General features: G+C 33.6%; 1 protein-coding gene across 4 annotated transcripts in view; it reads right to left on the reverse strand.

Moving 5' to 3' along the window:
• Positions 1-12,661, reverse strand: part of sdk2a (sidekick cell adhesion molecule 2a) — a 294,891-nt gene that overhangs the window by 21,003 nt on the left and 261,227 nt on the right. For 2 of the 4 annotated variants that reach the window (NM_001446839.1, XM_087242945.1), the window contains exons 32-37: positions 10,096-10,166; positions 9,848-9,983; positions 8,749-8,805; positions 6,314-6,415; positions 6,081-6,196; positions 1,261-1,447 (exon numbers count right to left, since the gene is read on the reverse strand). In NM_001446839.1, the coding sequence (NP_001433768.1) occupies positions 1,261-1,447; positions 6,081-6,196; positions 6,314-6,415; positions 8,749-8,805; positions 9,848-9,983; positions 10,096-10,166 (669 nt within the window). The remainder of the gene's footprint in view (positions 1-1,260; positions 1,448-6,080; positions 6,197-6,313; positions 6,416-8,748; positions 8,806-9,847; positions 9,984-10,095; positions 10,167-12,661) is intronic. The other 2 variants (XM_087242947.1, XM_087242946.1) reach the window with 1 other exon arrangement.

A 12,661-nucleotide genomic window follows, 5' to 3' on the forward strand; every position in this document is an offset into this window, starting at 1 on the left:
CACCACCAGCCTGACCTGTTGATACAAGACAAGATGTATCCATGCTTTCATGTTCTTGACGGCAAATTCTGACCCTACCATCCGAATGTTGCAGCAGAAATCGGACTCATCAAACCAGGCAACATTTTTAAAATTTTCTATTCTCTAATTTTGGTGAGCCTGTGTGGTCTTCTGCTGCTGTAGCCCATCCGCCTCAAGGTTCGACATAATGTGCGTTCAGAGATGCTCTTCAGCACACCTCAGTTGTAATGAGTGGTTATTTGAGTAACAGTTTCCTTTCTATCAGCTCGAACCAGTCTGGCCAATGTCCTCTGACCTCTGGCATCAACAAGGTATTTGCGCCCACAGAACTGCCGCTTACTGGATATTTTCTCTTTTTTGGACCATTCTCTGTAAATCTTAGAGATGGTTGTGCATGAAATCCCAGTTGATCATCAGTTTCTGAAATATTTAGACCAGCCCATCTGGCACCAACAAATATGCCTTGTTTAAACTTAAATTACCTTTCATCCCCATTCTGATGCTTAATTTGAACTGCAGCAGATCGTCTTGACCATGTCTACATGCCTAAATGCCTTTAGTTGCTGCCATGACATTGGCAGATTAGAATTTTTTATTAACAAGCAGTTTTTTTTAAATACTTTTTTTTTTTTTTTTTTTTACAATTTTTTTGGCTATGTAATGTATATTTAACTGTATACAAAATATGTTCTTTCAAGGACATTATAAAAATGAAAAATAAAAATTTGACTAACTCCAAACTTATAAGCGGAATACATAAAAATGAAATCTTGGGGGGAAAAATAGAATCACAACCATATAACTGTTTCATTTTGAATTCAGCATGACTATAAAAGTCAATTGTAAATAGAATGGATGATCATTGGCAAAAACACATTCTTTTTTGTAAGCGATGTTACGTTTTTTTTCTTTTATTGCTTTTTTAATTTGATTTAAGGTAGGACTTGTATGGAAATGGGGTGAATTTCTATATAATAAAACGCTGTATTAGGCATTTAAATGGATAACACACACACACACACACACACACACACACACACACACGTATACACATACATTGTATAAATTGTGAAAACATAAACTGTAATCTTGTCTCTCAAATCTGATTGGCCAAATTTTTTTATGTTGTTCCAGGACTTGGTGTTGAGCACTTGGTAAAATCAGGCTCTGCATTCAGACTGAAAGTGTTTATTCTGTTGATTGTTGCTGTTTTGATTGATGTATTTTGCATGGGTTCACCTGCTTGCTGAGTGCGCCCTCTGGTGGGCAATGAGCGCGGGCCGTCCCCTGCCGCGTTGAAGGCCGATACGCTGATCATGTATGTGGTGTAGCCGGTCAGGTTCTTCAGCTTGACGCTCAGCTCCGGCAGGAAGAGAGTGCGCAGTCGCTCCGTCTCGTTCTGCAGCTGAAACTCCCAGTAGTAAATCTGGAGGAACAAATGAGACACTTCAGAAAGATGCTCTGATCTTATGAGTCTTCCAACTTCTCTGGCTGGGAGCCAAGTTAGATTAAATCACTTTATCAGACTTAGCGGCTGAGGCAGTGCTTATTTTATTGCAGTATTAAAAGACATAAGTCTCTTGTTTGATAAGAATATGAGTGTCTAATTAGACAGATGTACTGTTTGGTACCTATTCAATTAGGAATATAAAAGGAATTTAAGCTTCAATGAAGTATAAACAAATAAAATTGAATACAGTACAGTGGGAGTCAGAATTATTAGCTCTCCTGAATTAGGCTATTAGCCCCATCTTGTTTTTTTTTTCCCCAATTTATGTTAAAGAAAATAAGATTTTTTTCAACACATTTATAAACAAATTACTTTTGATAATTGATTTATAATGACTGATTTATGTAGCCATGATGAAAATACATAAATACAAGTATTCAGCTCAAAGTCCTTTCTCTAGAAGAAAAAAAAAAGTATTACAGGAAATACTGTGAAAAGCCCCTTGCTCTGTTAAACATATTTTGTAAATATTTGAAAAAGAATGAAAAAATAATAACAGGAGGGCTAATAAACTTGACCTCAACTGTATGATATAATATAATATAATATAATATAATATAATATAATATAATATAATATAATATAATATAATATAATATATGTATTTAATTAATGATTGTAAGATTGTAATTCTTCTCCATGTTTTATATATGTTGCAATGTTTACACCAGTAGCACTTATAACACATGGTTAAAGTGCAATTTAAACTAGTGGCACCAAACTGAAATGCAAAACAACTTAAAAGGTACAGTTTGTCAAGACAGACTTTGAATGTTGGCTTGACAAAGCCTTGCCTGGATGTTTGGAACTGTTTGAAGATAATAGTTTGATGTGTGAAGGTTATATAAGGCTTTTGTAGTTGGAATATTTTAAGGTTTAAAGCTAGAAGGTTACATAAAAATCAGGAGGTTGGCTTCTTGGGCAGCCTGAAAAGACAATTGGTGGTTATTAAATTGATTTTGGCCTGGTAAGTTATATATACCCATACACACAGTTGAAGTCAGAATTACAAGCCCCACTGAATTATAAGCCCCCCTGTTTATTTTTTCCGCATTTACTTTTTAACGGAAAGAACAAACAAATTTCTAAAAATAATAGTTTTAATAAATAATTTCTTATAACAGATTTATTTTATCTTTGCCATGATGATAAAATGTTACTAGATATTTTTCAAGACACTTCTATACAACTTAAAGTGACATTTAAAGGCTAAACTGTGTTAATTAGGTTAACTAGGAAAGCTAGGATAATTGGGAAAGTTATGGTATAACAATAGTTTGTACTGTTGACTATCAAAAAAAAAATAGCTTAAAGGAGCTAATATTTTCGACCTTTAAATGGCTGTTGAAAAATTAAAAACTGATTTTATTCTAGCTGAAATAAAACAAATAAGACTTTCTCCAGAAAAAAAGAAAATATATATATATATATATATATATATATATATATATTATCAGACATACTGTGAAAATTTCTTTGCTCTGTTAAACATCATTTGAAAAATATTTTAAAAAGTAAAAAAAAATCAAAAGGGGGCTAATAAATCTGGATTCAACTGTATGTGTGTGCGTGTGTGTGTGTCAAATCTGTATATGATACAGGTATTACAAAAAAGAGGTGAAATACTAGGACATTGCTGATGTCTTCATTTCTCAAAAAGCTTATTAATAAAAAAAACAGAATGAGCTTATTTCAGAAAGTACAGCTGTACACAATCTCCTGTAATGGTTGGGTTTATGGGTAGGGTCGGGTGAGGGCAATACAATATACAGTTTGAACAGTATAAAATGAATGGAAATCTATGTAATTTACCCACTTTTCACAAAAGCAAATGTGTTTGTGTGTGTGTGTGTGTGTGTGTGTGTGTGTGTGTGTGTGTGTGTGTGTGTGTGTGTGTGTGTGTAGATCAGGGGTGTTCAGCCCTGTTCCTTGACATCTACTTTCCTGCAGATTTCAGTTGTAACCCATATTAAACATACCTGCCTGTAATTATCAATTCCTATTCAGGACCTAATTAAGTGGTTCAGGTGTGTTTGATCAGTGTTGGAGCTGAACTCTGAGGGAAAAACAAAGTGTAGTACCACTGGTCTATATATATATATATATATATATATATATATATATATATATATATATATATATATATATATATATATATATATATATATATATATATATATATATATATATATATATATATATATATATATATATATATATATATATATATATATATATATATGGCAGTTCACAGCAAAACTTTGTTAAAAAAATAATTTGTCAAACTTAAGTGGGTTTTTTCTTAAAACAAGTGTTTTAGTGTTTCTTCCCATACTAATACACTTCTGTTGAACGATTAATGTGACTTTTTTTTTTCTTATATGGCTCCTTTTACAGCGTCGATGTTGTACTGTAATTACAATACAATCAGTTAAATAGACTTTGGCATTCATTTAGTTGCTCAAACGAAAAATGAGACAAAAAAAATTAAATAATGGGTTAAAAAAATATTCATATTTTAAAGGCATGGTGGGGAAAAATGTAATTTAATGAAGTGTTTCTTGTAAAATTTGAGACCCGATTTGTATCTGATATCTCTCAGCCAGTGGAGATCACTGATTTAAAAAAACCAGACCTTAAACGCACCAATTTTGCAATGGCATACAGTTCACCAAAAGCTCTTAACCCAGGTTACAGACAAATTAAAAGTCCTTAGCGTATACCCTGTGGTGTAAGCAAAATAATTTTGTTTTCCTACTGGCTTTACACTTTTTATGCTTACCCTAACAATTACGATTTTTTTTTATATTTAAAATTAGAAACGAGACAAAAAATCTAGGTCAGAAAATATATATATATTTTTTTTTGCAGAGCAATTTTCTAAACAATTGTTTCACTAAACTTGAGTGCCTAACTCCACATGTGAAAATCCACATCACTTTTATGAGACACTTTCTTAACTGCTGTTTTCTCACCAGTCCTTTTTGTGTGTTAATTTTTATTTTGGGAAGAAACTATATAAACATTTACAGCAGTCAACATTGTAAAGTAACCAACATTTGAAGTGGATCAAAACAATTAGATTTAAAAAAAAAAATTCCACTGAGCCAAGTTGTTCAATAATTTTAGGACCGGTGTTGGTGGTAACATGTTAGAAGTAGTGCACATTATTTAATTATATTACTTTTCTAAAGTCACAAGTAACACATTACTTTTGAAAATAAGTAACAATATTTGACTTGCTTAATTTTAACTTAATTGGCTTTTAAGGAATATATTGCTGAATTAAAATGAACGTAATCAAATTAAATCACACACTCAATGAGAGGGTACTGCGAGGGAACAGACAGTCGGCTTGTGCACATCATCATCAGGACTCTTTTTTTAAAGCAGTGCACATGCGTTCAATAATCTGCATAAAATATGTATAGCTCAGGGGTCAGAATGTTCTCAAGATTTGATATTACAAAACAGGAAAATGAAGGTGAAGGTTATATAGGTGGTTGTTAAATGCAGAGCTCCTCTATAAAAAATGTGAATAAAATAACTCCTGCAAGTTCTAAAAGAGATCTTCTCAGCCAGGTTAGGAAAAATAATGCAAAAGTAACTAAAAAAGTAATGCAACACATTACTGTCCATAAAAAGTTAATAAGTAATGCAATTAGTTACCTTTTTGAGGAAGAGTAACTCAATTTTGTAAGGCATTACTTACATAGGTAATTTTCTTCAACACTGCATAAGTCAACTTTGATAATGGGTTTGAACCACTTCAATTAGTGACAATTAGGGCTGCACAATATATCGTTTTAGCATCAATATCACAATGTGAACATCCACAATATGCGCATAGCAGGATCTTCTATGTTAAATTGGCATTATGAACAATATATGTTGTATCCAGATTATATAGCCACAGTTCAAAATGCACAATAATCAATATTATAAACTTTAAGAGATTTTAAAGCACTCAGGCACAATAAATGCTACCATTTGTAATTTTGATTAAAAAAAAACAATAAAACAAAACAAATGAAACTACTTAAACAGTCTTTGCAGTGTTCTTTTATATTTGATTTGTCAATTTCTGTACCTGAATATGATTTGGCTACCTTGAAAATGATAAAGTGCTGCTTATTTCACTTTTATACTTGCTCTATTGTATTTATAATCTTGCAATTTGTCAATTAAAGCACCTGATTTACTCGCCAACAGAATGATCCTAAAAAATTCATCTATAAAAAAAAAAATAATAATAATTATGAATGCTTAAGTCATCTGGTGAAATTGTATATACTGTATATTGCAATATATATATATCGAAGAAATACAAAATATTGCAATATCAGATTTTTCCAATATTGTGCAGCCCTAGTGACTACTGCATTTATCAGCCCAAACACTGGTTGCAAGCACAGTCACAATGTTCACTAACCAAGACTGTTTTTTCCAAACCCAGGACTTTCTTGGCAGCTGACACCATATACAGAACTATGTGTTGCATTTTGAGTCACAACAGAATCATTTGAAGGACAGAACCGGTTTGTTGTACCTTATAGCCTTGAATATCCCCATTCTGGGCCTCCACTGGAGGAGGATCCCACGTCACATCAAGCTGAGTGGCCGTCGAGGACTGGATAGCGACATTCTGAGGGGCGGCGGTTGGCACTAATAAGGACAGAGAGGAACTGATTTATTAGACTTATACTAAGTGACGATGCCGGTGCACGTTTTATTAGATCGTGAAATCAATGATATTGACTTAGTAAAAGTTTTAGTCCTCACCCGCCTCTCCGACAAACACTTCCTGCGGCGAACTGGTGGGCCCTTCCCCTACCGCATTATAAACGCTCAGCCGGATCTCGTAGCGCTTGTGTTTATTCAGATCTGAACAATAGAGAAAATGCGCACACATACACACTCTTTTCAATATAGCCTGATAAAAGCTTAAGTGGTGCTAAAACATAATGATCCCATTCCAATGAAGTGAGATGCTGTGATGAAAAGTCAATGACAGTGTGGAGAGAAATGGGCACAGGAAAGACCAGACGTGAGAGGAGAAACAAATGAGACTCGGCTCTTGTGTGAGCAAGCAAACGAGCTGTGAGAAAGAGTCCTTTCTAGGGTTCAGAGATTGAGTTTGGCAGGATGAGGGAATTGATGAGTTGGGGAGAGACTAAAGATAGCGGCACACTAACTTCAACATGCTCACCAAGCAGCATGACTGGGGATACTTTAAGGGGCTACTACTATTAATGGAAAAAGTGCATACCCATTCAGTGTGTTTATATATATATATATATATATATATATATATATATATATATATATATATATATATATATATATATATATATATATATATATATATATATATAAATATATAGCTGTTATACATAGTAAGGCCCAGTGACAATTTTATTTTTGTACCCCTACCCCTTCTCCTTAGTCCTTTCAACCGAGGGTTTAGAGGGATGGCTTCAAAATGTACCCCTAAGAATTGGGACAGAACTACATCACCTGCACACATCATCATATGTCCTTGCAATATCTTGCTTCATATGAGTTCAGATGTTGGCAACTACTGTAGTGATTCCAGTCATGTTATTTTGTGGTATTTATCATCAGGAAATCACTGAAGCCATGTATTATGTTATCATAATGATCTAATGTGGCAATAAGATCGTAACAGTACTGTGCATTTACACAGTGGCCATATTTATTAATGTAAACACACTAAAAACAACATTAACATTATAACAGACACTGTAAAAAGCCCATTCCCAGCCACAAGACTTTTCTGACAAGGTATTCCAGTGTAATCGAGTGTCAGAATGTTATGGGACTGCTGTACAGAAGTTAACATTAGGGTTTATCGATTGCGAAATTCAGCGGTTTTTATTTTAGCGTTTTTTTTTTTTTTTTTTTAAGCATGACGGTAAAACACAAATGCAGTTATGAATATATTAAAACATGTGTTTGCTTGTTGTAAAAAATTCTAATAATTCACTTGGTTGTCAAGCAAAGGGGATCTTTTGCATAAGTTTTTTTTTTTGTTTGTTTCCCTTGGGAAAACCACCACCCACAACCCTATTTTGTTTATTATGTCCATGTAATTGTTTTCCCCTAAACTTGGAGCATACTAGTAACTGTAAGGCTATTGTTTTTTAAATTTAAAATATTTAACCTATATTTATATATTTGAAATATATAACCTAACAATAGAATCTGGATGAAAATCTAAAGTATTCATAATGTCAAATTAAACTAATTTAGAAGAATTGCAGTCAAAAGAGTGTTCTTTGCTTTAGATCTTTTAAATCTTTGTCCAAATGTATATTGTCTTCAATTTTTTTAAAATATATTTGCAAATGCTTTAAACTTTTTATATATATTCTCAAAAATAAACAAAACATGTACATGTATTTTGTAAAAATACCATACACGTAATGATCATGTTCCATTTTCGAGCACTTTCTACTTTTCACCTATAAAACCTATTTTTTTAAATAAAAATATACATTGCTAAAAACTTAATTTGAACTGCTTAAAATACGTTTTTCTCAATATTTGAGTTTTTTAAATCCTCAGATTCTAGTTTTCAAGTTATGTCTCGACCAAATATTATCTAAAAAAAAAAACTTTATTTATAAGTTATTTAAGTCATTGCATGTATGTAATCAGTCCTACAAAGTCATGGGAGTCATAGACATTTTTTATTTTATTTTTTTCCCAATGCACCATGACTTTATATTCTATACTGTACATTATTTCTGTTAAGTGACACAACTTTTGTCTGAGCAAAGTTAGATCTCATGTCCTAATTAATTAATTAAAAATCAAGGAATAATCATATTTTATTTGAGTAAATTAAGCACAATCTAGAGGCCTTTGCATTTCATATAAGTCACTTCTGATAACAAATGATCTACTAGAAGTCAAGTTATTATTTGTTGTTCCTAAAACTATAGGCTACAAGACATTTATTATTTGTCAGGTAGTCGTGTCTGTGTGTTTATATACAGTTGAAGTCAGAATTATTGATTATTATTGATAATTATTGAAAACTGATATTTACATTAAATTAATCTGTGGGTTAGTTAACAGTTTTCTTCAATTATGAATGGCTTGAAATCCCCAAAACAGATGTAAACCTAAAGGATGATGATGACGATGATGGACATACTGATGAAAGATCAACCATGAATATCAGGACTTACTGTCTAGCTCATATTGCGTAAGTGAGGATTCACTTAGGTTCCTCACACTGTAGGGGGCTACGGTTTGATGGAGGAGAGAAGAGGCAGCAAGGAAGACCAAAAGAAAAGAGAAGGGGGATAAAGAGAATGTAAGAAACAGAGAAACAAGAGCTGGATTAGCGCAATAGCTCATGCTAGCAGAAAAGCTGGCAGCTCTATACACAGAGAGAAACAGAGACTGCTGAAGAGACAATTAATACAGTTTTATACACAGAAAGCTTCCATTACATGCATGTTAATGGAATAAGCCACTATAAAATCTGTATGGAAACATAAAACAGACGAGTTGAGTTTTCGCTGAGTTAGCACATGTCTCTGTGGTTTTATAGATGCGACATGCGATTGTCATGTAAACAATGAACAGCAAAAACACTTTAATTACAAAACACAAGTTTTTTATTTTATTTATTTTTTAAATAAAACTGGGCAACTTACAAGTATTCATTGTCAAAAAACAGATAAAATATTTATTTTAGGAATATTTAAGCATAACTTATTAACTAGAATAACAGTTTTACACACGTAAAGTAGTATTAAAAAACATGGTTAATCAATTGATGAATCAATAAGACTCACTTTATTTTAAAGCCCACATGCCATAGCAAAATTAATAGTTTTATATTATTTTATTTATATATTTATAATATATAAAAAAAACAAAAGGAATGAAATATGTCCTATGTAGCAGACGAATGATGAGAAAATGTGGTAAACGTGGAGAAAATAATCTGATTGCGCCTTATCCCACTCCATTGCAATCATGATAAAATGAATTTTGTTTAAAGAATTGTATTAAGTATGAATTTTCTTTAAAATAAATACAATTTTACTTAATATAATACATTTTTCTGCAAAAGTGCCATGGTAATAATGCTTTATTGTTATTATTTGCAGTTACTTGAAGTACATGATACTAATATGGTATATGAATATTATTATCAAGTCATCACATTATTCCGTGACTCTACCATGATACAAAGTATCATTTAAAATGCCAAGGTAACAGTAGTACATTTTGTTTAAGGCACTAGACAAACTAGAAGACTGAATTAAGACTTACCTGTGAGCTCAGCCCAGTTGCCTGCGGGGCTGTTCACAGTGCGCACTGTGAAGCTACGTAGGCGGTCATATCTCAGTTCTCTGTAGCGAACACGAAAACCAAGCAAAATGCCATTGATCTCCTCCTCGGGGGGCGGCTGGATGGGTTCGAACAGATTATGTCATTATCTCCCATTTGTAAACACAACGCTCACCAACAGATAAATGACCATATTCTTTCTCAGAACAGCGTGATGAATCAGACCTCACCTTCCAGCGGACCAGCACAGATGTAGTGGTGTGTGGCGTCACAGAGAGGATTGTGGGAGCTTTGTCGGGAGCTAATGGAATACAAACAGACAGTTTGTTCAGTTAATGACTGCAGAACTGCGAAGAGCCTGATAAGAGCAGAATAGCCACTAGAAGAACTTTTAGTAGCATTCCAATGTAAGAATCCAAAATATTAGACTCTGAGAACTGTTATGGAATTTCATGAGATAAGATGCAATGCTCCAATGCACTTTCTAATCTGAAAAGTTATAAAGAAACCAGCTGTTCAACTGTTCTATTCAAATCACTGTTGACAATGTAAACACAGGCTGGAGAAACAGAGCTACACTACAGCAGGGGGTAATGCGAGAAAGTCACCTTCTCCTTCCACCTCAAGCCCCCCTTCTAGACCCTTCTGATTAGAGCACATTTTACATAAAATGTTCAAGGTTTTAATATGGCGTATCTTGCAGCACTATATTCATGTTTGGTATGATTTTAAATGTCTCTGTGTGATTGGTAAAGTGGTCTTAATTTTACAGTAATATTTCACTGGTATATGTTGATTTGGTTTTTAACTGTTAAGATCTTGATGAGACTCTCTCCCTCCTAAGAGATTGGGTTAAGTCCTCAAATTCACCAGGCCAGGGTTTCTGTGACACCTCTATTGTCTTGAATTTATGGCTGTTTTGTTTTGACTTGAGTATATAAGGTAACATGTGGTATAGGACTGGGGGAGATCTTGTAAAAAGACACCCCATTGCAGTATCTCTGAGACGTATGCTGCAATGTACTTCTCTGGTCAGGTATGCATCTCTAACTCTTTGATTTATCTTTGATTAATGGATGTTATATTGTTAGTCTCATCTCTGAATTGGCTTCCTGATGATTTATGTAATAGGCAGAATACAATTTTAACTGACAAATAAAATGTTAAGCTTTGATTAATTCTGGAGTTTTGTGAATTCATTGTATCCAGTGGATTACGAGGAGTCTTTGTTACCTTTATAGAATGGCATTAATTGAATTGATCAATAGGCACATTTGATTATTCGTATCCATAGCGTGCCGATAACATGTAGACCTTTTAGTCATTTGACCACTGGAAGCAGCAAGTTGTATGGGCTTGGCTAAAAATCTGTTTATTTAGGGATTAGGTGAGCGTTATGCAACCAACCTATCTAAATATTAGTCAATCCTGCATCCTCTGACTATTTTCAGAGTGCCGACATATTGTCGGTGAGAAGAAGCACAAACCCGGGGCGTGGAACTCTGAGCGACGTTGGTCCCTAATGAACGTACAATTTAGAATATCGGACCCCAGAAAATATCAAAACTCTAAATTAAATCATAAGTTATGAATATGATCCGTTCTTACAATTAGAAATACTATTTAAATTTTAGGATAATTGAAAGTTTAGTCAGATTGAATTCGGAGCTAAAAACGAATATAAATAAATTCTAGTAAATAATAAAATTCTTTTCAGAAGCACTAGAAAAGGCTTACATGCATTAAACTTTCAACCATGCTGTTAGTTTCGTCATTGGGCTAATAAATGGACTCTTACACCAACACAATCTCACAGCAATTCGTTTTTGCTTTTGTTTACTGGCTGTATGAATTGTATGAATTTGTACGATTTTATTCATACATGTTTTATTAGCTTGACTTCCAATGATGGTTGGGTTTAGGGGTGCAGTACAATTTGTGGGGTAGTTTCTTGTAAAATAGGGATGCATTCCATTCCATTCCACTTGCAACTTCCCCTTCAATTTTTTTATTCAGGGTTTTCCCATTGCCATTTTAAAGTGTGTTCCACTTTATAAAGTGAATGAGGAAAGCTTACTTGAACATACCCTTGATCCCTCGATTTTAACTGAGTTGACAACTTCAGCTCCAGCAGCGATATGTCCGAGAATGCAACACAATTGTGATGTCAAAACAGTGTAGTTTTCAAGTGCTCAAGAGTTTAGGGCATTCCATTTAAACCCATTCAGATGTTCTGCCAACAGTTGACACTTGTTTAACATAATCAATGACATATTTCTTAGTGAACGAGACAGATGGAATTTAGCAAAAAGCATAAAAAATTGGACGGGAATGCAGCTCAGTTGTTTCTATCTACTTGCAGCATAAAAGTAAGGTGTTCTTATAAAATAGGACTGCGTTCAATTCAACTTTTAGACATGTACCCACAAACGTCCCAGCACTTTTTTCCTTGGGATATTACCATCACTATTTTGAAGTGTGTTCCACTTCATTAAGTGAATGAGGGAAGCCTACTTGAATATACTCGAGGAAGTAAGTCTGCTTCATTTGTCCACTCCAGCACCTATATGTCCCAGAATGCAACACAACTGTGATGACACAACCGTGTAATTCCCAATTGCTAAAGGATTTAGGGCATTCCATTAAAACCCATTCAGATGTTCTCCCAACAGTGGACACTTGTTTAACATAATCAATGGCGTATATCTTAATAAACGAGACAGAGGAAAGTACATCAAAATATGACTGAAATGGAGCCTAGATGTTTCCATCTACTTACAGCCTACTGTAAAGTCT

Source organism: Danio rerio, chromosome 3 (genome assembly GCF_052040795.2).
Source record: "Danio rerio strain M-AB ecotype USA chromosome 3, GRCz13ab, whole genome shotgun sequence".
NCBI lineage: Eukaryota > Metazoa > Chordata > Actinopteri > Cypriniformes > Danionidae > Danio > Danio rerio.